Genomic DNA, 26,944 nt, shown 5'->3' on the forward strand with positions numbered 1-26,944 from the left:
AGGGAGTGAAACAGAATTCATAGGAAAGAGTATAGAGAAAGGGGGAGAGAAAGAGAGAATGATCAGATTCATAGATAGAGAGGCTGAACGAGCAATATTGCGATAGCAAATAAAAAGATATATATATAGAGANTATATATATATATATATAGAGAGAGAGAGAGAGAGAGAGAGAGAGAGAGAGACAGAGACAGACGGAGATAGATAGATATATAGAGACAGAGATAGATAGATAGATAGAAAGAGAAAGGGAGAGAGAGAGAGACTGAGTGGGAGAAAGAGAGAGAATGATCAGATTCATAGATAGAGAGGCTGAACGAGCAATATTGCGATAGCAAATAAAAAGATAGATATATAGAGACAGAGATAGATAGATAAATAAAGATTGATAGATAGATAGAGAGAGAAAGGGAGAGAGAGAGAGAGATTGAGTGGGAGAATAATGAATCTGTACGATTGTGGGGAGTGAAACAGAATTCATAGGAAAGAGAATATTGAAGATAAATACCTTAATAAGAGCTGAGTAGTGAGCAAGCGACAGAAATACGTAGATTGATAAATAGATATTTGTATACATACACATTTGTATAGTTTTATAGATAGGTAGGTCGGGATAGTGACAGAGAAAAATCGATAGGCGGAAAAATGCTTAGATAAAGGAGAGAAAGCATGGGTTGATAGAGAAAGATTAAGAGAGTCAGTATAAACTATAGAGAAAAAAGAGGAATGCAATAACACATGAAAATAAAAGAAAAAACCAGAGAGAGAGAGATAGAGTGAGAGAGAGAGAAAGAGAGAGTGAGAGAGAGAGAGCGAAAGAGAGAGAGCGAGAGAGAGAGAGAGATAGAGAGAGAGAATAGGAATAAATGAAAAGCAGCCTCACACGATTGTAGGATTTATTAATTCGATAATTTGAATACTACGCATGTAAGTTTAAGTAATCCTCTGATAATATAAGGTTTTGTGGAAAAAAATGGACAAGATGAAGATGGTACAATGAAATCAAAGAAATAAAGCATAGGAAGAGAGATTATGCTAAACAGATTACAGAAGAAAGTGATTTGACAGAGGTTCGTAAGTAGTCATAAAAATAAATAGGTAAAATTAATAAATTACAATACATTATCATGCAAAATAGAAGAAGAAGAAGACAAAAAACATTAGATTTTATATAGAAAAATAACAAATATGAATTATAAAATTCAAGGTGTACATAATATTTGTAATTTGTAAGTACAAATTTAAAAAACTGAAGTACTTTAAAAAAAGAACAAAAAAATAAAGATGATTGATTGGTACATGGAAGATATTGATAGAAGGGATGAATGTTATTTAAAACATTACATAAAAGACTAAGAAAGGAAGAAATAAGAGTTAAAAGAAATAGTAGTAGTAGTGATACAGAATCAGAAAGAAGAAAAAAGAAAAAAAGGAAGAAAACACTCAAACATTATTTTACAATATATTTACTTAGAACTTGAACTATAAAAAGTGAGACTATTCTAAAGTATCATTAAACATAACAATATGCCAAAAGAAATCGAAGTAAAAAAGTTGTATTATATATTAGTAATGCCGTTTTGTAATACTGCAAAGAAATATGTATCAAAGGAATGTATGAAGTAAAGCAGAAACGAAGTATTATTAAATGAGTATCTAGAAAAGGTAGAAATTGGATGAAAAAGAAAAACGATCGAAAATTGAACAATAACGGTCCCTTGAAAGTTTATTCGTGCTTAAGATAAAAGAAAATTGAAATAAAAACAGACAAGAAATCAGTATGAAAATCGAAAAGTTTTATAATTTGTATTATGGAATAAAATAGAAATAGAAAACAGGTAGGAAATGGAAAAATTAATTAATAAGTTGACAACATATGTTCACGATGCAGAGTTGGACTAGCTAAAAGAAACTTTTAATGATTAAATAATTATGTTGAAAAGATAAAAAGAAAATAATCAATTAACGAGAAAAGTGACATTAACGAAGAAACAAAAGTAATAAGTTACACAAATTAAACATAATTCAACAAACAACCATATAACCATTTAACAATCACATGAAGAAAAACATAACGGTACATTTTGTTAGAGTTGTAGAAAAAGAAATGAAAACCTGAAAGATAGAGTCAAAAATAAAAGTAGAGATGCATACATAAAACAAAAAGTTGTGAAAAATTAAAACTAAAAAGATAGGAGTTTAGCAAATAGAACAAAATAAAAGTACAATTATTAAAAAAAAAAGCGAAAACAGTTAGTTGGAAAGGTTTTAAGAATATTAGAATGAAACAATAATAAAAGAATGTCTTAAAAGACAGTTTTTATTTATGAGAAATATAGGAAGGTTTTAGCAACATTTCAATGCAAAAGCAGACAAGAATGCAAAAAGTTAATACAGATAATAGGAACAACAAGAAAGAAGAAGAATCACTGATCAATTGTTGAGATCATTACAACAAAAATTTAACGATAAGAAGGATGTTAATCAAATAAATACAACATGCTCACATTAGGAAAAACAAGTAAATATAATAGTAGTAAGAACAAGAAGTTAATGTTAACATCACAGGTACATAATAGCATTATTTTGAACCTTTTTCCAATTTGAGAACTATCATTTATGAGTTTCGTAGATAAGTAAAGAAAAGAGAAGGGTACGCGGAAGAATGACGGATTTGTGGATAGAGAGAAAGATAAAAAGAAAGAAAGTAAGAAAGAAAAAGTCGCGAAAGAAATAACGCATAGAAGATTATTTCGTCGTAGATAAATCGTAGAATTCCGTGGATGTCGACGATGTCTAATCGCGAGATAGTTGCGGACTAACTTGTGAAGAAGATTATTTGTAAATAGATAGAAAATATAAGAAAAAAAGAATAGAAATAGAGGAAAATATGAAAAAAAGTAAAACTCAAAAATGATTTTCTCAAATTATAAAAATTATAAATTTTACAAGACGGTTGGTTATGTCAACAGTTAAAAAACAAAATAAATATAACAACTGTAATATAGTATATAACATCGAGCAAAAAGTATTTTTATATCTATAATAAAAAAATTGTGATGGCATTAATACACAAAACAGATAAGCAAATGAAAATTTTAACAGTGTTATCATTTGGAAACATGCAAGTGAAAACATTTCTTCAATGTTAATTTTAAAAAAAATTAAAACTACTTTTATGATACCTAAACATGCTTAAATCATATTGCAATTAAAAGCAATTCAGTATAACTAAGAAATAAAACTAACAACCTAGCACGCGATTATTTCTAAACTGTGCACTAGCCCAATAACACGAAGCCAAACGCTTTTGCGTGATGTGAACTTATGTTGAAGTCTACAGTAAACTGTGCAGTGAACAAAGCTGCTTTTACGTATTAATATCCTGTTATACATCACGGCTGTTTATTTATAATCCATGCGTGAGACACAATACAATTTAGTAAAATATTATAAAACGAAATCCTTTTGGCAAAGTATAGTTTTAACATGCTTAAAAATCGTTTGTACAACGTTGATATAGATCTTCAAGGACATGCCAAGTGATATAAAAGTTTAACAAAGATGGATGAAGAGAGAAAGAAAAAAGAGAGAACATGCTTATTAACTTAAATCGAAAGGTTTTATGGTAGAAAGAGTATATAGTTTTCATGCTATGAAAGGAAAACGAAAAGTTAGTTTAAAAGTGGAAGGGCAGCCAAAGTGGGACATCTGTCCAATGGAAAACTGTGCTCGAAAGGTGGCGCTTGTTTTAAGCGGTAAAACGTGGAAGGGTCGGTCGGTGGTGAGTGATGAGGACGGGGAAAAACGTCGGCCATCCTGTAACCGGAAGTGGATATCGAACGGTTCGACTAGACCTTCGGTACAGTTATGGCCGGGGTTCGTCATTATTGTATTTCCATTGACTTACTGGGGAGGGTATTTGGAGGTGGTTATTTCTTGGCAATTCTGAAAGCTGTGAAGGTGGTGGAGGGTGCGGCTCGATCGTTGTCTGTCGCGATGTTCACCCTCCTGTCCGCGAGCCAAACTCCTGTCTGATCGCCGACTTCCAGCTCCAGGAGGATCTGGTTGGACCCGCCGCCGCTCTTTTCACCTCCTGCAGATGCGACCTCCGTCCAGGTCGAGCCCTTGCCGGCTCCCCTCTTCTTCAGAATGATCCTAAAACATGTGACCATCTTATTGCCGAGATAATTTTATAAACTATATTTTTTATGGTAAAAAACTGAAAAACTGAAACATGCGACCATCTTATTCCTGAGATAATTTTTTTAAACTATTATAAAACTATGTTATAACTGCCCAAATTATTGGGTTGAGATAGGAAGTTGGATTCCGAGTGGATCGAAGTCACGATAGCTCAAGTGGTAGAGAAAACGCAGCGGCATATTTAGCCGAAGAAGGACGTGGGTTCGAATCCCCTCGTGACGCTGATTTTTTATCTCAGCCAATACCTTACATAAAGATTAATTAATTGAATGATGTTATTTGGTCAATAGGACCACGAAATCTAATGTATTTATAAACTATATTTTTTATGGTAACAAACTGAAACATGACAATTTTATTTCCGAGATAATTTTATAAACTATATTTTTTATGGTAAAAACTGAAACATATCCATCTTATTGCCGAGATAATTTTATAAACTAATTTTTTACGGGAAAAACTGAAACATGCGACCATCTTATTTCCGAGATAATTTATAAACTATATTTTTTATGGTAAAAAACTGAATAAACTGAAACTTGCGACCATCTTATTGCTGAGATAATTTTATAAACTATATTTTTATGGTAAAAAAATGAAACATACGACCATCTTATTTCCAAGATAATTTTATAACTATATTTTTTATGGTAAAAAACTGAATAAACTGAAACATGCGACCATCTTATTGTTGAGATAATTTTATAAACTAAAATTTTTATGGTTAAAAATTGAAACGTACGACCATCTTATTTCCGAGATCATTTTATAAACTACATTTTTTATGGTAAAAAACTCCTAGAAGATATCTTTTGTGGATTATTTAAGAAACGTCTGCAGTATTTAAAACTGATGTTGGGGAAAAAACGCCAATTAACTGTCCAATTAATGTTTTTTTCTTTTTTTGAGGGCCGCGTAATCGAGTGGTTAGCTTGTCAGACTTTCCCTCATAGACCTCGCGGTTGTGGGTTCGATCCCACCGTAGCCCCTCGAAATTTCCTACACGCTTCCCCTCCCCCTAAAAACATATAAATCAATCAATATCGGAGGTTCCCTGCCTAATATGTAATGCCATATGACAAACGGAATGTTATTCTGTTTTTTCTGTCTTACACTTCATCAATAGATGATTAAGGTCGGTGGCCGCAACGGTTTAGGCGTTGACACGGCGTTCATCACTGTAAGGTAAAGGTCCCGGGTTCGAATCCAGCGGCCCTGCATTCGAACACGACATACTTACAAATGGGCTTTTTTTCAAAAACACCAGCATCCTGAGAGATTATATGACCTTTGCTGTTGCGAACCCTCGAAAAAAAATTATCCCCATGTCATTTATCATATTCGTTTATCCGTGAATTGCAAGGGAAACAACTGAAGATGACTATGTTTCTAGTTTAGCAAAGACATGTGTTTTGTCATGTTCCGCGTGTATCAGAAATTTTCCTTTTCACTCTCTCTTCCTCGGCACTTTCTCGAGTATTTTTTTGTCTAGTTTCGTCCAGATGTCGAACAGGATGGTTTTCACTTCGGCCCCCGACAGCAACCTTTTATCAAAGCCATCTAGTCTGAGGAGAAAAAGGAACTTTCTTCCTCCGCGGCTAAATAAAACGGTGCCACTTTCCCCTCCGGCTAATGGGTCAGGTCGATACGATACGACTTTCGTCCTAAAGCTAGAATTATAAAGGAAAATTAAGGGTGCTGTCAGCGCGTTAAAAGTTAGCAGGATCGATGCGAAACTTTAACCTTAGAAAATAAATAAATAACGAGCTTAAGTAGGTCAATTCCATGCCGATAGGCGATTAATACTTTACACTACGAATATTTGTTACTTAGTACTCCTACATAAAACATTTCGTAAACATTGAATTTTACTGTAATGGTAGTTCTTTCTAACCCTAAAAAGCCAGTCGATTAGTCAAATTATTGTAGAAGATAGCTTTTGCAGATTGTTTTTAAACTTGTGGTAATATTTATAAATTATCAGGAAACAAAGTAGTTAACTAATCGAAGAAAAGGAAGAAACAGCCAACCATATCATCTTTGAATACGGAAAGCATTTTGGGTAACGAGTAGGCAGACGCATCGGTCCGAGGACGATCTTCAAGTCCATATATTGGCCATGATCCTATTCTTGGGAAAACAAAAACACAAATATAATCTTTTATCTCAGAATGACTCCAAAAACGAAAAAAGGGAAAGTGGATAAAATGTAGAGGGACTAGACATAGTAAGATTATGCTAGAATAACCCTAACCGATATTGAGAAACTCTCTAATACAACAAGAGAAGTGTTAGGACTATTTACTATGTAGTCAATGGTATCTGAGAAAATATCAGCAGCCATAGACAATCTTAAAAGAGATTACACTGAAAAAAAATGTTCATAAGATGGGATAGCCAGTAAGTTGTGAAAGAATTAGGATATAGAAAAATAACATCCAAATATCTAAAACTAATATATTAGGTACAAAGAATAGTTTTGTTGTTTTATCTCTGAACTTATTCTTGGGATAAAAGAACAAAAACAGAATCCTCCAACACAGAATGAATAAAAGCAAAAGGATAAATGGATAAACTATAGAGGTACGAGACACAGTAAACCTACACTAAAGCATAGCTGCTAGTTAGAGATCGCTGGGATAAAAGAACAAAAACAGAATCCTCCAACACAGAATGAATAAAAGCAAAAGGATAAATGGATAAACTCTAGAGGTACGAGACACAGTAAACCTACACTAAAGCATAGCTGCTAGTTAGAGATCGCTGGGATAAAAGAACAAAAACAGAATCCTCCAACACAGAATGAATAAAAGCAAAATGATAAATGGATAAACTGTAGAGGTACGAGACACAGTAAACCTATACTAAAGCATAGCTGCTAGTTAGAGATCGCTAACCTCGGAGGAGCGACAGGACTATATACGGGTCATTGGAATCTTAGAAAACATCAACCCAACATGGACATATTCAATGATCCATAAGATGAGAAAACAGCCAACCTATCATATTCGCATGAGAAGCAACCGCTTAATGGAGACATAACCAAGGAAACAATGAAAGCAATTACAGCAACCTCAGTCGATGACCTAGTATTCCTTAAAAAAAGGATCGAATCGACAGACTAAGGAACTAGGAAAGTACAATAAACACGACTTTCTAATATCATATTCATCATCATCATCAAAGGATATTACCGATATCATCGTTGAATACGAAGTAACTATTCAATAGAGACATATCCATGCAAACTAAGAAAACCCAGGGAAAAGAATTGTACGATAGTCATTGGCCTAATACTTGAAGGATCGAGTCGTTTGACTGATTTAACGAATTAGGAAAATGCAATAAACTAGAAGGCTGTACTGCTTGGGCAACTACAACCCTCACTTCCTAGTATCCATCATCATCATCATTAACAGCACATAAAAATATTGGTTTATGTTAACTACGACTATACTAATTGCAGAACAATATGTTCTTAACTAAGGAACCAGGAAAGTACAATAAACCAGAAGACTGCAGCGCTTGGGAAACAAAAATTCCCACTTCATACTATCCATCATCGTCATTAACAACATATTGGTTTATGTTAACAACGACTACCCTAATCGTAAGACGATATATTTCAAACCAAATAAGGAACTACGAAAGTCCAATGCACCAGTGCTTGGGGAAAAACCAATCCTAGTCTCCTTTCATCATCATCATAAACCGCAGCATCTTAAAGGGTTATCATTAAGGTTGGATTTAATAAATCATTTTATTTGTGTTCTAATCCTAAAAGTGAGAGACACGATCCATCTTTCAACAAAGTTTTCCGTGCACAACGATTAGCCAGTTGACATGGTTTTTATGAAATGAAGTTTATTAATTATTCCCATTTTGAGCACCTGAAATAAATGTTATCATAATGTATTTTACACTGAAAAATTAACGCTTTTTTATAAGGAATTATTTGGATTAGATGGTCTTTTCGGGTTGGCTTTGTGTAGAACCCCGATCGATTTCCATCTCAGAGTTGTATAACGAAACGAGAAAATGATGTCGCAAAAATTAAAAAAATAAATAAACAAAAAGCCTTCGACCCACAGTAAAAAAATAAAATATAAATTACATAAATGATCTTCTAATTATTCTAAAAGAGTAAACAATCTCAATGCGGTTTAGCCTTTAAAGTAATTTGTTATTAGCGAAAGTAAACAAATATGTAGGACGAGTTCGACAAGAGTGAAACTCACAATTCGATTTCGTCTGGAAAATAACAGGGTGTCAAATCGGTCGGTGCGAAAGTAGAACCGGTTCGAGAAAGTAAACGATATCCGCCATGTTAAGTCCCGCTTCTGAAGCTGGTCTGAAAGGTTAATTATTTTCTTTTTTAAAATCGAGCCATTATTCGTTCTAAAAATTCAAAGTGTTATTCTCGCTCCTTTTATGATCCAGGCTAAATGTCAAATTTTGACGACATGGTGTTTGCTCTAACACTAATTGTTGTGCTTCGAACAATTGAAGAGTCACGAACAGATCTGCTCTTAAGTCAAAACACCGCGCAATAATTCGATCCATATTGGTCGATGTTTTAGCACAATAGACATTTTATTCACTAGTTCATTTGTTTAATAATTTGCACAATAGTATTGTCAAGTGTTCTGAAACACTCGTCCGCCTCGCGTATGACAGGAATTACTTTGGTAAGTCACTTACTGGGTCCGTTTGTACTCGCTTTAATGTTTCTCAAGTGCGATTTGGTTTTGCCACATTTTCAGCTAGGACCTAGTTTTTTTTAACAGTTCAATTTACATCCTGTAGCGATTTAATCCACCTCACATTGAACAAAATCGTAACAGGTCATGGCAGTCTATGAAGACTCTGGCTTGCGGGGCATCCAATAATTTTATTTAAACAAACTATTTCGTAAAATATAAAATTGTCAAAGTTTATGAATTTCACACAAGATCTTGCATTTAGGGTTGATGATGGGTGTTGGTTTGAGAGTTAATAAAGTCATCGTGAACCGGCGTCTTCACTAGCAAATTTATTGAATTACTCAAACGCCTTTTCGCATTTTGCCATCTTCAGTGAGGAACTAACTTAAGCGTTTGACTAGATTATCCATAAAAATGGATAAGTCCAAAGCAAATTTTTTTCAAGACCTTTTGCGATTTTAAGGCGGGTCCAGACGGGTGTAACGTGTAATGCAAGATTACGAGTAATTTAGAGTGAACAGTGTAGACGGGAAACGAACTCAACGCGAATCATGTAACGCGAATCTTGAAGAGGGGGCTGTTCCACTCAGTTGCTACGAACATGGTATAAACCAATAAGTTCAAGCGACTGTTCGTCACTCCACATCATGAACGTCCACACTACACAACTGCCACGAACGCCGTCCAAACGAGAACTGCGAGCGCCTTTGTGTTCGCACAAAAAACCGACACCCCGATGGATCCGGTCGAACGGTTGGGCGAGCGTTACATGTAATGCTCGTAGTAGCGTCCACACAAAGAATTCGCCTTGCATTACGCGTTACGTTACGTGTTACATTACACTCGTCTGGACCCGGCTTTAAAGTTTAGAACTTAGGCGCAAATCGTGTTGAACCAGCGCTGTGTTACTACTTCGTCTTCCGCGGGTTTTTTGGATTACGCCAACTCGTAACTCATTTCCTCGCTGAAGATGGCGCAATGCCGATAGGCGTTTAAGTAATTCAACAAAACAGGCCAGCGAAGACGCGCAGTATTTATGTTATTATTTTCTTCCAAAATGTTGAAAAGGTTGAAATGGATTTAGTTTAAAAAAGCAGATAGGCCATTTTGGTAAGAATCGTAACATATTATTTTATATTATTTTGTTTCTTACTGAAAACGGTGTTAAACCATCACACCTTTGAGTAGCTTTAAAACTCGCAAGTATCGACGGACCGAGTGCCGGTCCAAACACCCACTCAGAAAGTATATTACTTTAGAATTTGTAATCAAACCGTCTGCTTTGAAAGGGCCTTTAATAAAATTTAGTTTTCACTTTAACAATTTTGACAGATGCGTTAAGGTGGATTGGATAGGTCGTTTATCCGATCCGCCCGTCCATCTCAGTCGGAGATGAGGTCATTACCTTTAGCCGTAAAAACTCGTTTTAGTGAAAGACGACAATCTACCTCGTGTTGGGAGTATTGCTGTAGGCGGCAAAGGCTATGTGGTAGATCCCGGGGCAATGGACTGTAAACTCTCCCGTCTCCCTGCTGAATCCGACGCCCCTGTCGACGAGCGTCGTCCTGTAGCCGATCAGCCCGGTGTCGTGTACTTGGTGGGTTCCAACCCCGCTGAAGCCCACGGCACCCGAACAGTCGGCCGCTGTCGCCAGCTTCTGCTGTCCATGGATTCGAGGCGCCTCCGGGTCAGCTGCGAGGATGTGTCCTACGACTGCAAGCAGCACTAACGCCATTTGCATTCTAGAACAAAAAAAAAATTCGTTTACATCTTTTTGTAGGTAAAAAGATTATGATGAAAATCAAAAGATTGAACCTCGGTGAAAGGGTTTGTCAAATAGGACTTGCGACACTTGGAAAGTCTCTAGTCTCAACAGATGGTGTAATGATTCATTCTTTTATCGGATTTTATGCTCCTGCCTTCTTACTGTTTTTTTTCCAAATCTTTATCGCCTTGGCACGGCATTTTAAAGAAATATCAAACTATCTCGACAATTAAGAGACAATGGGGGATTTTATGAAAAGCACAGGGTCTTTTGAAAAAACTCGAAATTACGCAAGATTTTTTTTGTGAAAAATCTGTTAACAGATGTATTTTTTATGCAAAACTGTAAGGAAAAAAGTGTCCTTGGCGCAGATGACCATGATTACAATAGAATCATTGTGTTACGGTACAGTTGTGCAACGATTGTCATGTAATGGGCGCCAATTTGACGTTTTACCATACAAACTCATCTTAACTTTAATAAATCAATTACACACACCAAAATACAAAAGTTAAAATCATAAGACAAATTTTGATGTATTTGCGAATGGTTATTACTTTGTAACTGTGAGGCTGATGTAATTAAATTACGACCGTGCAATACAAAGGCTTATTGCGGAAGGGGATATTGTTGTCATGAGCACGAATTGAGCAATGGAAAAATAGTAGTTGGCCAATGCGGGACCGTACTATGATGAAAATACCACTTGAAAAGAAAAAGTAAACATTTCGAATATGTTCTTTCGAAGAGGGCAAGTAGTCGGTATTTAGCTTTAGCATGGTCAAATTATTAATGTAAACTATTCTGATTCTGCTTTAAAGTGGAACTTTATTCGTCTTACTAGATATAGACAGACAACCGATAATTTTCCGTTGTATGGGAGTTCCGGAAGAATCGGTATTCAGCCTACAGCAATGTAACTCCACCTTCCACCCTTACACATTTAGGTAGAAAAGTTGGCCAACAGACTCCTGAGATAAAAGGAATTAAAGCCAGATTTAAGGAGAAACCACCACAAAATTCTGCGAATCGAAATAAATTAAATGGTTCTAACAGTATCTGACAAAATGAGAGAAAAACTCAACGATTATTCAGAAATCGTGAGATGCGATCTGGTGTAATAAAAACATTTTCTTTATCGAGCCAACGTTTCGATCTTTATTGAGAACATCTTCACCAGACCACATCTCACGATTTTTGAATAATCTTTATAAAAATAGTTCCTACTCACAGTTAGTTATTTTCAACAATCTGGATTTCAAACTTATAGCTCATCATCAGGTTGAAGGAATTTATAAGCAGGTCTCTTGTAATCTTGGTAAAAATTTGTTATAATATTCATGTCGAGAGAAATGGTTGTAAATTCGTTTAACCTGATGATAAGTTATAACCTTGAAATCCGGATCGTTGAAAATAATTAACTGTAAGATCTATTAAATTCGCTAGTTTCGTGGTCCGCTTGACCAATTAATATCTTACAATTAATTAAGGGTTTCAGTTGAGATAAAAAAGTCAATGACACAAGTTGGCTAACAGACTCTTGAGATAAAAGGAATTAAAGCTAGATCTAAGGAGAAACCAACACAAAATTCTGCGAATCAAAATAAATTAAATGGTTCTAACAGTATCTGACAAAATGAGAGAAAAACTCAACGATTATTCGGAAATCGTGAGATGCGGTGTGGTGTGATGTAGGTTTCAGACAAACATTTTCTTTATCGTTCCAACGTTTCGATCTTTATTGAGATCTTCTTCAGGGCCTGGGATTTACAAATATTGTTTAAATTTAACAAAAACACATTTCCACATCCTACATGGTTTTGTTAAATTTAAACAATATTTGTAAATCCCAGGCCCTGAAGAAGATCTCAATAAAGATCGAAACGTTGGCACGGTAAAGAAAATGTTTTTCTGAAACCTACATCACACCAGACCGCATCTCACGATTTTTGAATAATCATCGACAAACGGTCACTAATCACAGAAAAACTCAACTTTGATCATTCCGAGTGGCCATAGTTAAGTTAGTTGGAAGAACGGTAGCCCAAAGTTTCACGAAAGGGCCATAATATAGTACACAGATGGGTCGAAGATGGAACAAGGTGCAGGAGTAAAAGGGCCGAACTATACCATAACAAACTCCCTTGGACTAACCTCAACAATTTTCCAAGCTGAGGTCCATTAAATATAAATCTATGCACAGGTGTTATAGAAAAATACACCTTCATAGATTTACTGTTAGACAGACAGGAAGGTATAAAGGCACTAAATGCGTATGTTTTCATCTCCAAACATATCTGGGAGTGTCTAAATTGCCTAATGACTCACATGCTAAAAGATTTATAAATCTCTTAAAAAGGAAGGCGAAGGAAATCCTCTCTCTCTTTCTCAGTAGGCAGGATTTGAGAAAAATTATAGGCGACCACTGCCCTCCTAACAACCACATAAACAAGATGGGCAAAGGAGAAACGGAAACGTGCCGATTATGCCAGGAGGACCAGATGCATTAGCGCATATTCTTTGTAGCCACGGTAGGGCGGTTTTCATACCAAAAGAACGAGGAAAGCGCTTAGTATTATAGGAAAAAGTGCGCTTGCCAAGGTTGTTACAATTTATTGGCGTTCCATAATAGATCTACATAGGTCGCAGTGAGGAAAAACTTTTAAAATCCTTATTAAACCCTCAACCTAAAAAAAGTAAGTTAAATACAACCAACAAATTTCTGACTGTAAAAATAACCATGGCGGTAAATATAATTCATTTGATAAGCATACGCTTGTCGGTTTTTGCTGATGGCTACAGCACATCGGTTTATGAAAAAACGCTAGTAAATAAGTATACTGCAAACGCAAAACTTAACTTACGGCGTTAAAATAGGCCCCAAATATTTAATTAAATAAAATAGACTGCTCAATGTGTAAACCTGATTTATATTCTTAAACGTGTATTGTAAATGACGTTTTGTAAATTTAGAAGTGAAAATAACGTACAAGGACATAAAACTAGATCTCAAAATAAACTTGTCACCAAGGAAAACAATCTGAAAGCCACACAATAGCACAAAATACTGGATGGTGAAATATAATAATGACTCCTTCTCTCTCTCTCTCTCTCTCTCTCTCTCTCTCTCTCTCTCTCCCTCTCTTTCTCTCTCTCTCTCTCTTTGTCACTCTGTCTCACACATTCCAACACGTCCTAATAACACAGTCAATCATTGACATTTTCTTTTTTAAGAAAGCTTTTAAGCTGGTTTGTACAATCCTAGCTTGATAATCCTCATCTAGAAATACGGCAGTCAAATGATTTCGTTTTGGCTCAACAAAGCGGTTGGCCCGTTTTGATTCAATTTGTCTAATGACAATGCAAACAAGTACAAGATGAACACATGGTTAACTTGAGGAACATGAGGGGCGACCTTAAGACCCCCCACAATTGGTCAGGTTGACTCATTGCTTCTTTGGCTATCGTTCAGGTCGGAGCTGGCCTGAGACCAAAATCACAAAGATGACTCGTCGTAACCGACAAAAGACAAATCGAGAAATATCGCATGGTCTTTAACCTCGCCCGCATGGTAAAGGATCGAAAAACCATATAAACACAAAGGGAAATATAATATAATAATGATATATGAAATGACTCCCCCCTCTCTCTCATTCTCTCGCTTCTTCTTTTTCTCACTATCTATCTTACAATCTATCTGTCTATATATCCATCTATAATTCAATCGTAATCTCTCTCTTTCTCTCTCTCTCTCCCCCTCCCCCTTTATCGCTCTCTCACTTCTTCTCCTCTCTCTTTCTATTACTACCTTTTTATCTCTCTTTATTTCAATCTAAATTTCTCTCTCTCTCTCTCTCTCTCTCTCTCTCACTCACTATCTATCTATGTTTCAATCTATCTGTCTATATATCCATCTATATTTCAACCCCAATCTCTCCCTTTCTCTCTCCCTCCCTTCCCCTTTATCACTCTACTTCACTTCCTCTCCTTTATCTTTCTATTACTACTTCTTTATCTCTCTTTATCTCATTCTCTCTCTCTTTGTCTTTCTCTCTCTCTCCCTGTATCTCTCTCACTATCTATCTCTCTCTCTCATTCTCGCTCTCTCCCTCTCCCCTCAATTTCACCTCTCTCTCTCTCTGTCTCTCTCTCACACTGTTTCTCTCTCACTATCTATCTGGCTATATATCCAGCTAAATTTCAAGCGCAATGTTTATCTTTCTCTCTCCCACCCTCCCTCTCACTCACTTTCTCTCTCTACCTTTCTTTCACTCTCTCTCTCTCTCTCTCTCTCACTTCCACTTCTCTCCTCTCTCTTTCTCTTACTTGTTTTTCTCTCTTTATTTTAATCTCAATTTCTCTCTCTCTATCCTCTCTTTTTCTCTCAATATTCTCTATCTATCTATTTATTTCTCTCTCTTTTTATCTCTCTGTTTCTTTCACTAAATGACTGTCTATCTTTTTATCTATTTTTGTTTCAATCTGTATATCTTAACATATCCGAAAAATTCATTCTTCTTCAGATTTTATGATTTCCTCTGGTTTTATCTTTTATTATTTTACACGAACCTTTCTAAGAATTTATGGTAAGAATAAGATCGAGGGGTGATAGATAGGTAATTAATTATTATGTTAGTAATTCCCGTGATCTAGTTGAAAATGGTAAAACTAGAAGATAAATTTCGATACAAACCGCGAATTCTCAAGTCTCTGCAAAGTTTCTCTCTCGCGCGTTATTGCTGAATTGTTTATTGTTCAATTGTCGCTGTGGAAAGAATATAATTAAGTTCTGGGCCAGCTTGTTTTCACAGGATCTTATGCCATCTTTGGAAAATAACCAAGTTTCGTTAAAGGCGCTTTAGCCGGGGGGCACTTTCACAATTCCGGTCTTGACCACGGACCTTGCAATCTGTTGGCCCATATTTTTCTTTTTCGTTTCTCCCTTTTCCACCAGCCTCACGTTTCATATCGCAATTTGTCCACAACGGTTTATTATTTCTTTTCCACGACCCTACCTTGAATGCAATTCCGGTTCTTATATTTTCTCTTTCTATAACGGCTCCGCCCTTGATATGTTTTCTTATTATTTGACACACCCAACAACGGGAAAAGTGTTTACGGCATATGTCAAGGGCGCTGATCATATTATGGCCTTATCCGATTGAATAATTCAGAAATAACGACGCGGTTTCGCACGTTGCACACGATTTACGAATCATTTACGGTATTCCATTAAAAAACAAAGCTTGCGGGTCCGTTTTATGTTTAACACACCGAATTCGTGCTACATGTTATACGAGAAGAAAACGAGACTGCTTTCGCTTAAGCTGTGCAACATTAATGCCCGATCCTGTTCTGCTCAACCGTGGGATGTTTGTTTAAAATCAATATGCCATAGGATTACCATAAAAGTATTTTTTGACTAAATGATTAAAAACGTTAAATTATATAAATAATATTACAAGAACTGCATATTTATCATTCTACCAAACAATCGGCAAATTTAACATTAAATTGGAAATATTTGTAAAGAGGAGATTGAATAAAGAAAAATCGTCTGTCTTCTGGGACGAGAATGTTCTCGTCTTCATTTGTGAAGAGATTACGCGACTCAGTTAACAAAGTCTTTTGAGTTCGGGTTTGTTATCATTATCGTTTGAAGGGATTAGCGAGTCAGACGATTTTCCATATAAAACTGAGCCGAAATAAATGGCGTTTTCAGTTCTTCGAGTAATTTGTCTTATAGAGAAATGATAAGAATTGTGTACGCCACTAATCGTTTTCAAACATCCCAAGGACCGAAATGTTAATTAGATAAACAAACCCTTTCCACAAGCGCTAAACGGGCAAATATTTACTTGGAAGGTAGCAACAACGTTTTTTCGACGTGAATAGACAGGAGACACGTTTATAGACTTTATGCCACTTGACTTAATATATCGTTTAACACGCCATTTCCGGATTCATCATGAATATCCTACAACCGTTATTAGTCAGTCACTAGTCTGATTAAATAACATTTAAAAACTACGATATGAAAAAAAAATTCTTAAGTAGCAAATAGTCTAACTGATAGCATTTACTTTTTTCTACATAAACACTTTTCTGAATAGACAGATAAAAATACTATATTTTTGTTTTTTACCATATTTATTTATACAATAATTGTTACATTAATTAGTTGGAAGTATATATTGCACCATTGTAACAGCATGACTGGAAATCGTCTGCCTAAGATCGCCATAAGAATTTTTTTAGACATGTTATAATATATATTAAAGAAATATTAAAATAAATTAATCTATACGTTTTAGTTGTTCCTAGTTGACCAAAGAAATTATTTAAATTGATTTGTAATTTTCATATAGTGCGGTTGGAATGAAAAATTATTGTCGAGTCCTGTTCACTTCAACACACTGTGCATAAAAATTATAAATTATTTATAGTTGATATAATTGAAAATCCTTTTAAGGAATTGTTATAGCGTCAGGAAATTCATTTATTTACAATTGCTTTTTAAATTCGTGAAAAGGTGTAATTTGAATATTTAAAGTTGATTTGAAGAGAATGCGGTTTGTGGCGCGGGGCCTCTTGGGGTTGGGGCTATGGACCCGGGGGGTTGATGGGGCGGCATCGTAAAACGGTTGGGGGATGCTACCCCGGGCTTGGTTGGGGGATGAGGATGATGGCTGTGCACATCCTCAGAGGTCTGAAGGTGGTGGTGTGAGGTGACGCTACATGCGCCTTTTATTTCGGCGTTCTCGTTAGCTTTTAATTGTCTGTATAAAACCTGTTTTAATTTGTACAACTTAACAACTCAAAGTCAACAAAGTTCGACCCGTGATAAAACACATTTTCCAAGATGTAACAGGCAAATTTTCCCCAGGATTTAACGTTTAGTCAAAAAATGAAAGAAAAACATCGTCTCGTACCAAGGAAGTGAATCCAGGAAGTCCCTCATTTATCAATTTTGAAAGCCAATGCAAATTCAAAAACCCCAAACCAGTTTAGACTCGTAGGATGAAAATAGGTAAGGAGTAATTAAAATCGCAATATAAAAAAGTATATGAACACCGACAAAATTACCAACGAAAATATTTTGCTAAAAAACGAAAATCTTCCGAGTTTAAACCAAAAATTTACATACTTCCATTCGGGGTAAAGCTGCCCAATGAAAACAGCTTACGGATTGTATACTGTAAAAATCGCAACAATAACAGTTGTCGATATGAACATTAATATTTCATTAAAATAAAGGCTAGATAAGTGGGTTTAAGGTTAAAAAATGATGGGGTTAAATAGTACGACTAGTCCGGCCACTAACATTTAAGTCAGCCCATATTGAAACCCGGTTTGTGCTGGACTTTCTACACACGAAGAAACACTTTCCATTTCGGCCTACGCAATCCTGTAAACTAGTCGTCGGGCTTAAAGTCAGTTTTATCGTGCCCACTTTTCAAAACGAGAGGTCCAGTCAGTTGCCATGATTTATTCGTCACACTTAGCCGAGGAAAGAGGTGGTCCACTTTCACCTATCGTATTTTTTCAAACTTTGATAAAATTGCGTTAAAGTGAGGATGTCTTTGATTTTTTTTAGCGATTGAATAACGAATTTTTGAACTGTTCTCAATTTGACAAGGCGATGTCTTCAGGGTGTTTTTTGAATAACGCTAGAAAAACGATGCAAGTCCGGAATCGAATACTGTCCCATCCGAGTTGTTTGAAAATTTAAAAGGTTATTTTCTCAGCGTTTCTGATAATTTGAAAGGTTGCTTTTTTCGCGTGGTTTGTTAATTTAATAGGTTGTTTTCTCAGCGTTGGTAGAAAGTTGGAAAGGTTATTTGGTCACGTTTTTGAAATTTAAAAGGTCCTTTTCTCAACGTCGTTCGAAAATTTAAAATGTTGTTTTCTCAGCGTGTTTGAAAAATATGAAATGTTGTTTTTTCAGCGTCGTTTTAAAAATATGAAATGTTGTTTTCTAAGCATTGGTTGAAAGTTTGAAAGATTATTTGGTCACGATTTTGAATTTTAAAAGGTTCATTTCTCAATGTTGTTGAAAATTGAAATGTTGTTTTCTCACGTTTGAAAAATATGAAATGTTGTTTTCCCAGCGTCGTTTTAAAAATATGAAATGTTGTTTTCTAAGCATTGGTTGAAATTTTGAAAGATTATTTGGTCACGATTTTGAATTTTAAAAGGTTCATTTCTCAATGTTGTTGAAAATTGAAATGTTGTTTTCTCACGTTTGAAAAATATGAAATGTTGTTTTCCTAGCGTCGTTTGAAAAATATGAAATGTTGTTTTCTCAGCGTCGTTTGAATAATATGAAATGTTTTCTCAGCGTCGTTTGAAAAATATGAAATGTTGTTTTCTCAGCATTGGTTGAAACTTTGAAAGATTCTGAGAATTTGGTCACGTTTTTAAAATTTAAAAGATTCATTTCTCAATGTTGAAAATTTAAAATGTTGTTTTCTCAGCGTCGTTTGAAAAATATGAAAGGTTGTTTTGTCAGTTGTTTGATAATTTGAAAGGTTGCTTTTTCCCGTGCTGTTTGTTAATTTAATTGTTTGTTTTTCCAGCGTCGTTTGAAAATTTAAAAAGTTGTTTTCTCAGCGTGTTTTGACAATTGGAGAGGTTTTTTCCAGCTATCATTGACGATTTAGTAGGTTGTTTTCTCAGCGATGATGGAATATTTGAAAGTTTATTTTTCATGTTTTTGAAAATTTAAAAGGTTGTTTTCTCAACGCTGTTTGAAGAGTAATAAGGTTGTTTTCTCATCGTCTTTTGAAAAATATAAAAGTTTGTTTTGTCAGTTGTTTGATAATTTGAAAGGTTGATTTTTCCCGTGTTGTTTGTTAATTTAATTGGTTGTTTTCTCAGTGTCGTTTGAAAATTTAAATAGTTGTTTTCTCAGCGTATTTTGATAATTTGAGAGATTTTTTTCCAGCGATCTTTGACGATTTAATAGGTTATTTTTTCAGCGATGATGGAAAATTTGAAAGTTTATTTTTCACGTTTTTGAAAATTTAAAAGGTTGTTTTCTCAGCGTTGTTTGAAAAATTTAAAAACGCCGTTTTCTCAGCATTGTTAGAAAATTTAAAATGTTGTTTTCTAAACGTTGTTTGAAAATATGAAATGCTCTTTTCTAAGCGTTGTTTGAAAAATTTAAAAAAGCTGTTTTCTCAGCGTCGTTTGAAAAATAGAAAGGTTGTTTTCTCAGTTGTTTGAAAATTTGAAAGGTTGCTTTTTCCCGTTCTGTCGGTTAATTTAGTTGGTTGTTTTCTCAGCGTCGTTTGAAAATTTAAATAGTTGGATTCTCAGTGTGTTTTGATAATTTGAGAGATTTTGTTCCAGCGATCTTTGACGATTTAATAGGTTTGTTTTTTCAGCGATGATGGAAAATTTGAAAGTTTATTTTTCACGCCTTTGAAAATTTAAAAGGTTGTTTTCTCAGCGTTGTTTGTAAAGATATAATGCAGTATTCTAAGCGTTATTTGAAAAATTTTAAAAAGTCGTTTTCTCAGCGTGGTTAGAAAATTTAAAATGTTGTTTTCTCGGCGTTTTTAGAAAATTGTGACCGGTTGTTAATGATTATTTAGAGATCGTGAGATGCGGTCTGGTGTGACGTAGATTTTAGAAAAACATACTTTATCGTGCCAACGTACGTTTCGATCTTTATTGAGATCATCTTCAGGGCTCAAAGTGTTGTGTTTTCTGTGTAGATGTGTCATTATTGGGTGTCGTGTTGATAGTTCCCCCAACACGGCACCCAATACCTACGTCACACCAGACCGCATCTCACCATCTCCAAATAACACTTTAAAATCTTTTCTCAGCGTTGTTTAAAAATTAAGAAATGAAGCGACAGGAAAAAGATTCGATTGCAAGGCCGCTTGAGTGTGAGTCAGAATCACAGCGTGACAGAAAGGAAAAACCACGCTTTAAACAAGCTTAAAATTTGACCGAGCTTGTTTAAACCGGTTGTCACAATCTGTCGGAGAATAGGCGAAAGAAAGTTCTCAAACAACTTTCGCATTTAGAAAGCTAGTCCATAATTACTTTTTAAAAATGTATTTTTTTAATTCTGAGAATAAACAACAAAGTTGTATATAATATTTTTATATTATAAGGTTGGCAGTGCTAAGTGACTTGATTAAGTAACGTTCCTAATGATATTCCAAGCGAAGAAACTCCGTCGTTTTTACATTGCTAGACGTAAACAACATGTTTATGAGTTATTCTCGGTTAAAGAATCCTTTTCAAAAATCTAGTCCTAAAAATCAATCTGTCTAGTGTTTATTTGTTGCTAGTTGAAAATTAGAGCAAATTTTACTTTATTATACCGCTGAGGCGTTTAAATTAAGTCAAGCCAAAAAGGATACTTTAAACGTACATGGGTACGCTTTTAGAATGACCACTCTATTCGGACGTTTTCTAATTAACTTCACCCTTTTCTGATGGAATCTTATGATTTGATAAAAATTTAAAAGCCAGAAATGATTGTCGTCGTTCGGCCTAGACTAGGGCTAATTGGATTGTTACACAACAAAATTATCTTTCTTCAGAGAAATTCATAATGACAAAGATAACAGGCTCAACGAGTCTACGTTAAATCTATAACGTAAACACTTATGAGAGGAAACTTAATTTGTCCTCTTAGGGATTTTAGCGTCAATTAAAGTGCCGAAAACTTTATGAAAATGGGTAAAGTTATCAACGAATTTAAGTAAATTGTTAGAAGAGATTGCTAATGACAATTAATTTGAGAAATTGTTGTGAACGATTTAAAAAAAACTATGTTTCATTTCCCTAGATCTAATTAGCCTATTTTGAGCTTTTCAGGTTGCCGTAACATAAAAGCAATGACCGAACCGACCTAATTCTACTAAATCAATGTTAGTCGAAACCGCTGATATGCAATTTTATTTCAATTTTGAAAAATTATAGTTTTTGTGTTTATGGAGCATTAAAATACATGTAGTTGTTGCTGTGTCAAGCATAAGTTTATACATTTATCAATTTCTTGGCTGGGGAAAAATAATTTTCAATTTTTCAAATAACTTCTAACATAAATCTTGAATATTGGTAATTTTTTCATATTAATATTTTATAGGAAGAAAAAAATCCACATTGGAGAATCGAGATTAATTGTCTTAATTTCGTTCTTCTTTAATTGTATAGCAATAAATGTGAATGTTTAAAACAAGCAATTAAATTATAGCCAAAACAAAAAAATGAAGAGGAAACTAATATAAATATGTTTAGTACAAGGTAAAGAAGGATAGAAAAAGAAAGGTAGATAGATAAATCAAAACATAATGAAACTTACAGTGTTGAAAATTATCTTGCCATGTTTGAAAAGACTAAGCAACACCATGTTAGGTATTATTTAAAAAAAAATTAGCGACACGTTAAAAGTTTCTTGGTGGTCTTCCTCGTCTCTCTGCCATGGCCGGGACCGAGGCAGAGAACGGTTTGTGCAAGTCGTCCGCACCTGGGAGCTGTCACCACCGTAGACCTGCTGACGGTGACTAGACGACCACTGATGGATTTGGATACTTTCTGCTTTTACTCCCGCCGCTGGCTCGCTCCCCTCCAACAAGACCGCTGCCACATCGACTTTCCCCTGCTCTACTCTGAACCCAATCCATCTCGTTTTCATGTTGTACTAGTAGTTTTTTTTATTACTGTTAAGCATCTGTCAAATTGTTAGGTATACAATCAAACGGGATTCTATTTTCGCTGTTTTGAACATGCACATATCGCACAACAGCAAGAAATGTGACACAAAACGGAAAGTGTATAGGAGACACAGATGGAAGTTTACTTTATTTATGGATTAATTACACGCCATTACAGTTGTTGGCAATAAAAACTGTCATGATCCATCAAAATTGTCTTTCGTTAGTCCAAGACTTAAGAGAAAGCATAAAAATTTAAAAATGCAGCTGTACTAAATTAAAAACTATCCCTTTTTGAGTTATGACACTTTTCTTAGCCTTTCAGTTATTTAAATTTGTTTTCCCTAACAATATTGATGGTCAATGAATGATTGTAAGGATATTAATTTTTTTGTGATAGTGACAGACAACATACAAACATAATAAGCATATCCGTTACGAAAACATATTTGGACAATTGCTTGAACAATTACTTTTCATAATGGGAAGCATATAAATTAATATAGGCCCTCGTGAGGACCTTTAAATAGGTCAAAATCTTGGCAGTAACAGTGGAATTTTTCTTTTTTCTTCAAGACCTTGATCCTGAGTGTTCTTGAGTGAAAAATTGGTCGGTACTCTAATATTGAAAACTAAAATAATTCTAACATTAGTACTATTTTGCTGTTACAATGAAGAAAAAACGCAGCATAAGAACTACGAATGCTGTTAGATAGATACAGTTAATGAAGTGCAATGTTATTTTTTCGTATAAATTTAATTGTGGTAGTTCAGTAATTACAATATTTGGATTTTCTGCAACATTTTTGACCTGCAACTTTCAAGCTGAGCTTTTATGCGTCCCAGATTTGTTGGTGAAATCAGAAGAGTCATAACTATAAGCACTACAGGTCATACTTTTCTTCTCATTGCCCGTTATCAAGGTGCATCGTCACTACAATCCACATTTCTGCCACTTTTTTGCCTCATAAGCTGCCTGAATATCGGCCAGTTTTTTTGAGTTTATAGTGATTCTCAATGTCCTCCCTCGATCCCTCCCTCTCTCCCTCTCTTCCTCTCTCTCTCTCTCTCTCTCTCTCTCTCTCTCTCTCTCTCTNAACTGTTTCTCATTCCTATTTCATCTCAATAGCTAGCCTTTTCTTTCGACTTTTTACTAAAACATTTCCTTTTCAGTAACCATTGCATGCATTATGATGCCTACTGTCTTCCATATTTGTCTCAACTTAATTTCCAATGCATGTAAGTGTAGTTATCTACTTGCTTTTATTGTGTTGTGTATATTTTGTAGGCTCCGCGACTCCTTTCTCAATCAAACATCTGATTCCGTCCATTTCCAAAAAAAAACCCGTTACATTTTCTTCCCACCAATTCTAAGTTCAAAATGAATTAAGTTTTAACAGTTTTATCATTTTGAAATATAGACATTTATGAATACTTGAGATTAATAGGTTTTTAACAGGACCTATAATTGTATTTTATAATTGTCAGTTATACTTTTATGTATTTACTACATATATTAGTAATATACATACATATAACATTGTATATATTTTTTTACTCTTCAAATAGTTGGTATTGTAATTTATTTTACTTTTTTATTCTGTACTTTTTTTGCAAGAAAATTTATTTTCTAACTTCTTCTATGCTTTGATCTGGTTTCATTTGACTTGTGTTGTTTTGTTTAGATCTTGGTCTTTTTTTCTTCTAAATAAATACTAACAATTGGTACTCCGACTTCCTTACATAACTAAACTGGTCGATTTCAATGTTTTATGAAGATTATTGCCATTTTTAATTTCCAAAAACACAAATACATTTAAAAATTATTATTTCTCTAAAACGAGTAAAGGTTTAACATGCTACTGTCATTTTTTTAGACTTTTGGCAAACATCTGACGATCTTCAGGGACATTTAAACAAATCATTAAAAAAATTTCGATTATTCAGAAGCAAGGCGATTACAGAATGCCATATTAAACGATAGTACAAATTTTAATTGTTTTTATTACTATTACCTTAAGAGAGAAGTATGATTTTGAGGTGCTTTCATAAGTATACATTTCCTCTAAAGCGCTTGTTAATCTTTTTTATTATGTACTAAACTCTCTCTCTCTCTCACTCTCTCTCTCCCTCTCTCTCTCCCCTCCATTTCAACCCTTCATCCCCAAACTCTCTCAACATTCTTATTTTGTGTGAGTATTAAAAAGACATGGCCTTTTGTTTTTGTTTGCGCTATTAGAATTCAATTATGCTCGCGTGTTATCATTTGATTTTTTCTACGATAAAAAAATTAAAATATTAGATGAGATTTAGATATTAGAAAAGTTACAAAATCGAAAAAACGCTTTCAGCAAAGTGGACAACAGAACTTATAAATTTAAAAAAAAATTCGTTTTAAGAACACTTTAAGCCCGTGAAATATGATTTTTTTATCATAATAAAAAATAGGGTTTTTGGTCTTGATCCGCGGCCGGAAGTAAATTTGTTTGGCTTATGTCCGACGTTCCACTTAAAAATCCATAACCCCTCTGGATTTTATCCAAATTGAACGGTTATACAACCGTTGGAAGGTAGAATATTTCTTCTTGCTTGCTATGCCAAAAATGTTTTGTTATTATGCCATAATAACAGAAAGTTATAATAAAAAACTGCTCAAACGTTCTATTTATTTCTCCGGTTATAATTTATTTACGCAAGTTTTGGCTATCGTTTAAAAAAAACATCACTTTTGGAAGCCGAATATTTTGAGCGAAAAAATTATTTTCTCAAAAATTTGGATTCAGAGGTTTTTTGAGGGTGCAAAAAATGAATACACTTAGTTTCTTGTTAAAAAAAACATTTTGGCCCATTTTGCTGTGTCGCTCGGTTCGTGGGTCACTGAATCCGACCAAACTTTTTTTGGTGAATTTACACTCCAAAATATCGGACACGTATTCGACACGTCTTTTGAATGGTGGTTTCACCAAAAATTTTTTTACGCTTCCATTTTTCGTTTTTTAATATTTTTATTTAGCCGTTTTACATGTTTTCTTAATGGAAATAATAGTCCGATTTTAATTTTTGATAATAGTTATAAATTCACTGGGCAATTTTTTTAAAACGAATTATCAACATGAAAATTATATCCCATATAGGATCAGCATTGAGAAAAATTATATGCTCTCAAATGTCAGTCAGGCAGAAAGGCGGACGAAATTATCAGTTAAATAATTAATTAACGCCGATTTCCGCGAAAGTCGGTAACTGAGGGTTTTACAACGCTAGCAGCACAAAAATAAGGTCAAATCAAAATTTTGACGATTTTCTGACCTACTTTCCTTACAGAATGTGTGTTAAAATATAAAAAAAGTATTTGGTTGATTTATCTTTTTAAATCATACCACATTAGAATATTTCGTAGAGCATTTTGGTTTTTATGTTAACTAGCATTGAAATTAATATATCAAAAAAATTTTTATCTCTAAATAACGATTTATGATCATTTAATTGCGACTTAAATTAGATTTTGAAAAAGTGCCATTAAGTCAATTTATTAATAATTATATTTATAATTGGAAATGTGGGGGTATTTATGGAATTATTTATTCTCAATTATCAACAAAGGCTTTCACTATATTTTTATCGCTATCTATATTACAAATATATTCAGTTGGTTAGAAAAGTAGAACGGCGAAATAAAAATATTAAAAAACGGAAAATTTCATCGTTTTTTTTTTTTGTTGCGAAACCAGGTCCTATTTACATGAAGTGGCGGATACGTGCCCGATATTTTGGAGTATAGAATCACCAAAAAAGTTTGGTCCAAATTAGTTTGGTCCTTGTAAGATATTGGAATGCATAATTCGTCACCGAGCGACAGGACATCGGAGGAAAAAACTACCACCGGCTAATCCTGCCCAAAATTAACTATTTTTTGTTTGGGTTAATAAATTTATTGGGCTTGAAAGTCATAGAACGAATGAACGCGTAGCCGATTGGTTAGCTTGTCAGACCCCGCGGTCGTGAGTTCGATTTCCACCATCGACCCTGGAATTTCTGGTCCATCCTCCTCCATCAAATACTATTGTTTATAAATGATATTGTACCCTGGCTAATATGGGGAACATAAGATCATTTAAAAAAAATTATATATAATAACATTTAAATATGTGAAAGTACAAAAGTGTATTAAAACAACCATGTAAATTACTTTTCTTTAAAATCTCGGTTGCTAATGCTCATTGGAAAGTTCTATTATTTTTTCGATCTAGTATAACCAAAAAAAATGTTTATGTAAATCGGTTTTCGTTCACGTCCTTAGCCTCTCCATGTAAGTACACACAAGTCTTATTTTTTGAAATCTGTAAAGTCAAATAGTTTGTTCTTTAACAGTTAGATATCAGAAAAGCGTTTGTAATCAATTGACTCAAATCAAATTCATGATGGTTAAAAAATTGACCAGGATATGGTAATTTGGTTTTGGTAGTTATTCAATTCAGTCCTGCTCATCAGCCCTGCATCAACAATGAATGAACAGGATATGGCAGCTTAAACTTTCTTCACCCTAATAATGTCCGTTATTTAAAGAACGAACATACAATCTTTTGTCG

The 26,944-nt window shown here is 34.4% G+C and overlaps 1 protein-coding gene across 3 annotated transcripts in view; it reads right to left on the minus strand.

Annotated features, from left to right (window-relative positions):
• The window catches only part of LOC106673964, a 42,836-nt gene that overhangs the window by 9,737 nt on the left and 6,155 nt on the right, over positions 1–26,944 (minus strand). For 2 of the 3 annotated variants that reach the window (XM_024229911.1, XM_014406376.2), the window contains exons 2-3: positions 10,358–10,651; positions 3,911–4,158 (exon numbers count right to left, since the gene is read on the minus strand). In XM_024229911.1, the coding sequence (XP_024085679.1) occupies positions 3,933–4,158; positions 10,358–10,650 (519 nt within the window). In that variant the 5' untranslated portion in view covers position 10,651 and the 3' untranslated portion in view covers positions 3,911–3,932. Of the gene's footprint in view, positions 1–3,910; positions 4,159–10,357; positions 10,652–22,003; positions 22,228–26,944 lie in introns of those variants that run through there. The other variant, XM_024229910.1, reaches the window with a different exon arrangement.

This window comes from Cimex lectularius, unplaced genomic scaffold (assembly GCF_000648675.2).
Source record: "Cimex lectularius strain Harlan isolate CLEC.00 unplaced genomic scaffold, Clec_2.1 scaffold250, whole genome shotgun sequence".
NCBI lineage: Eukaryota > Metazoa > Arthropoda > Insecta > Hemiptera > Cimicidae > Cimex > Cimex lectularius.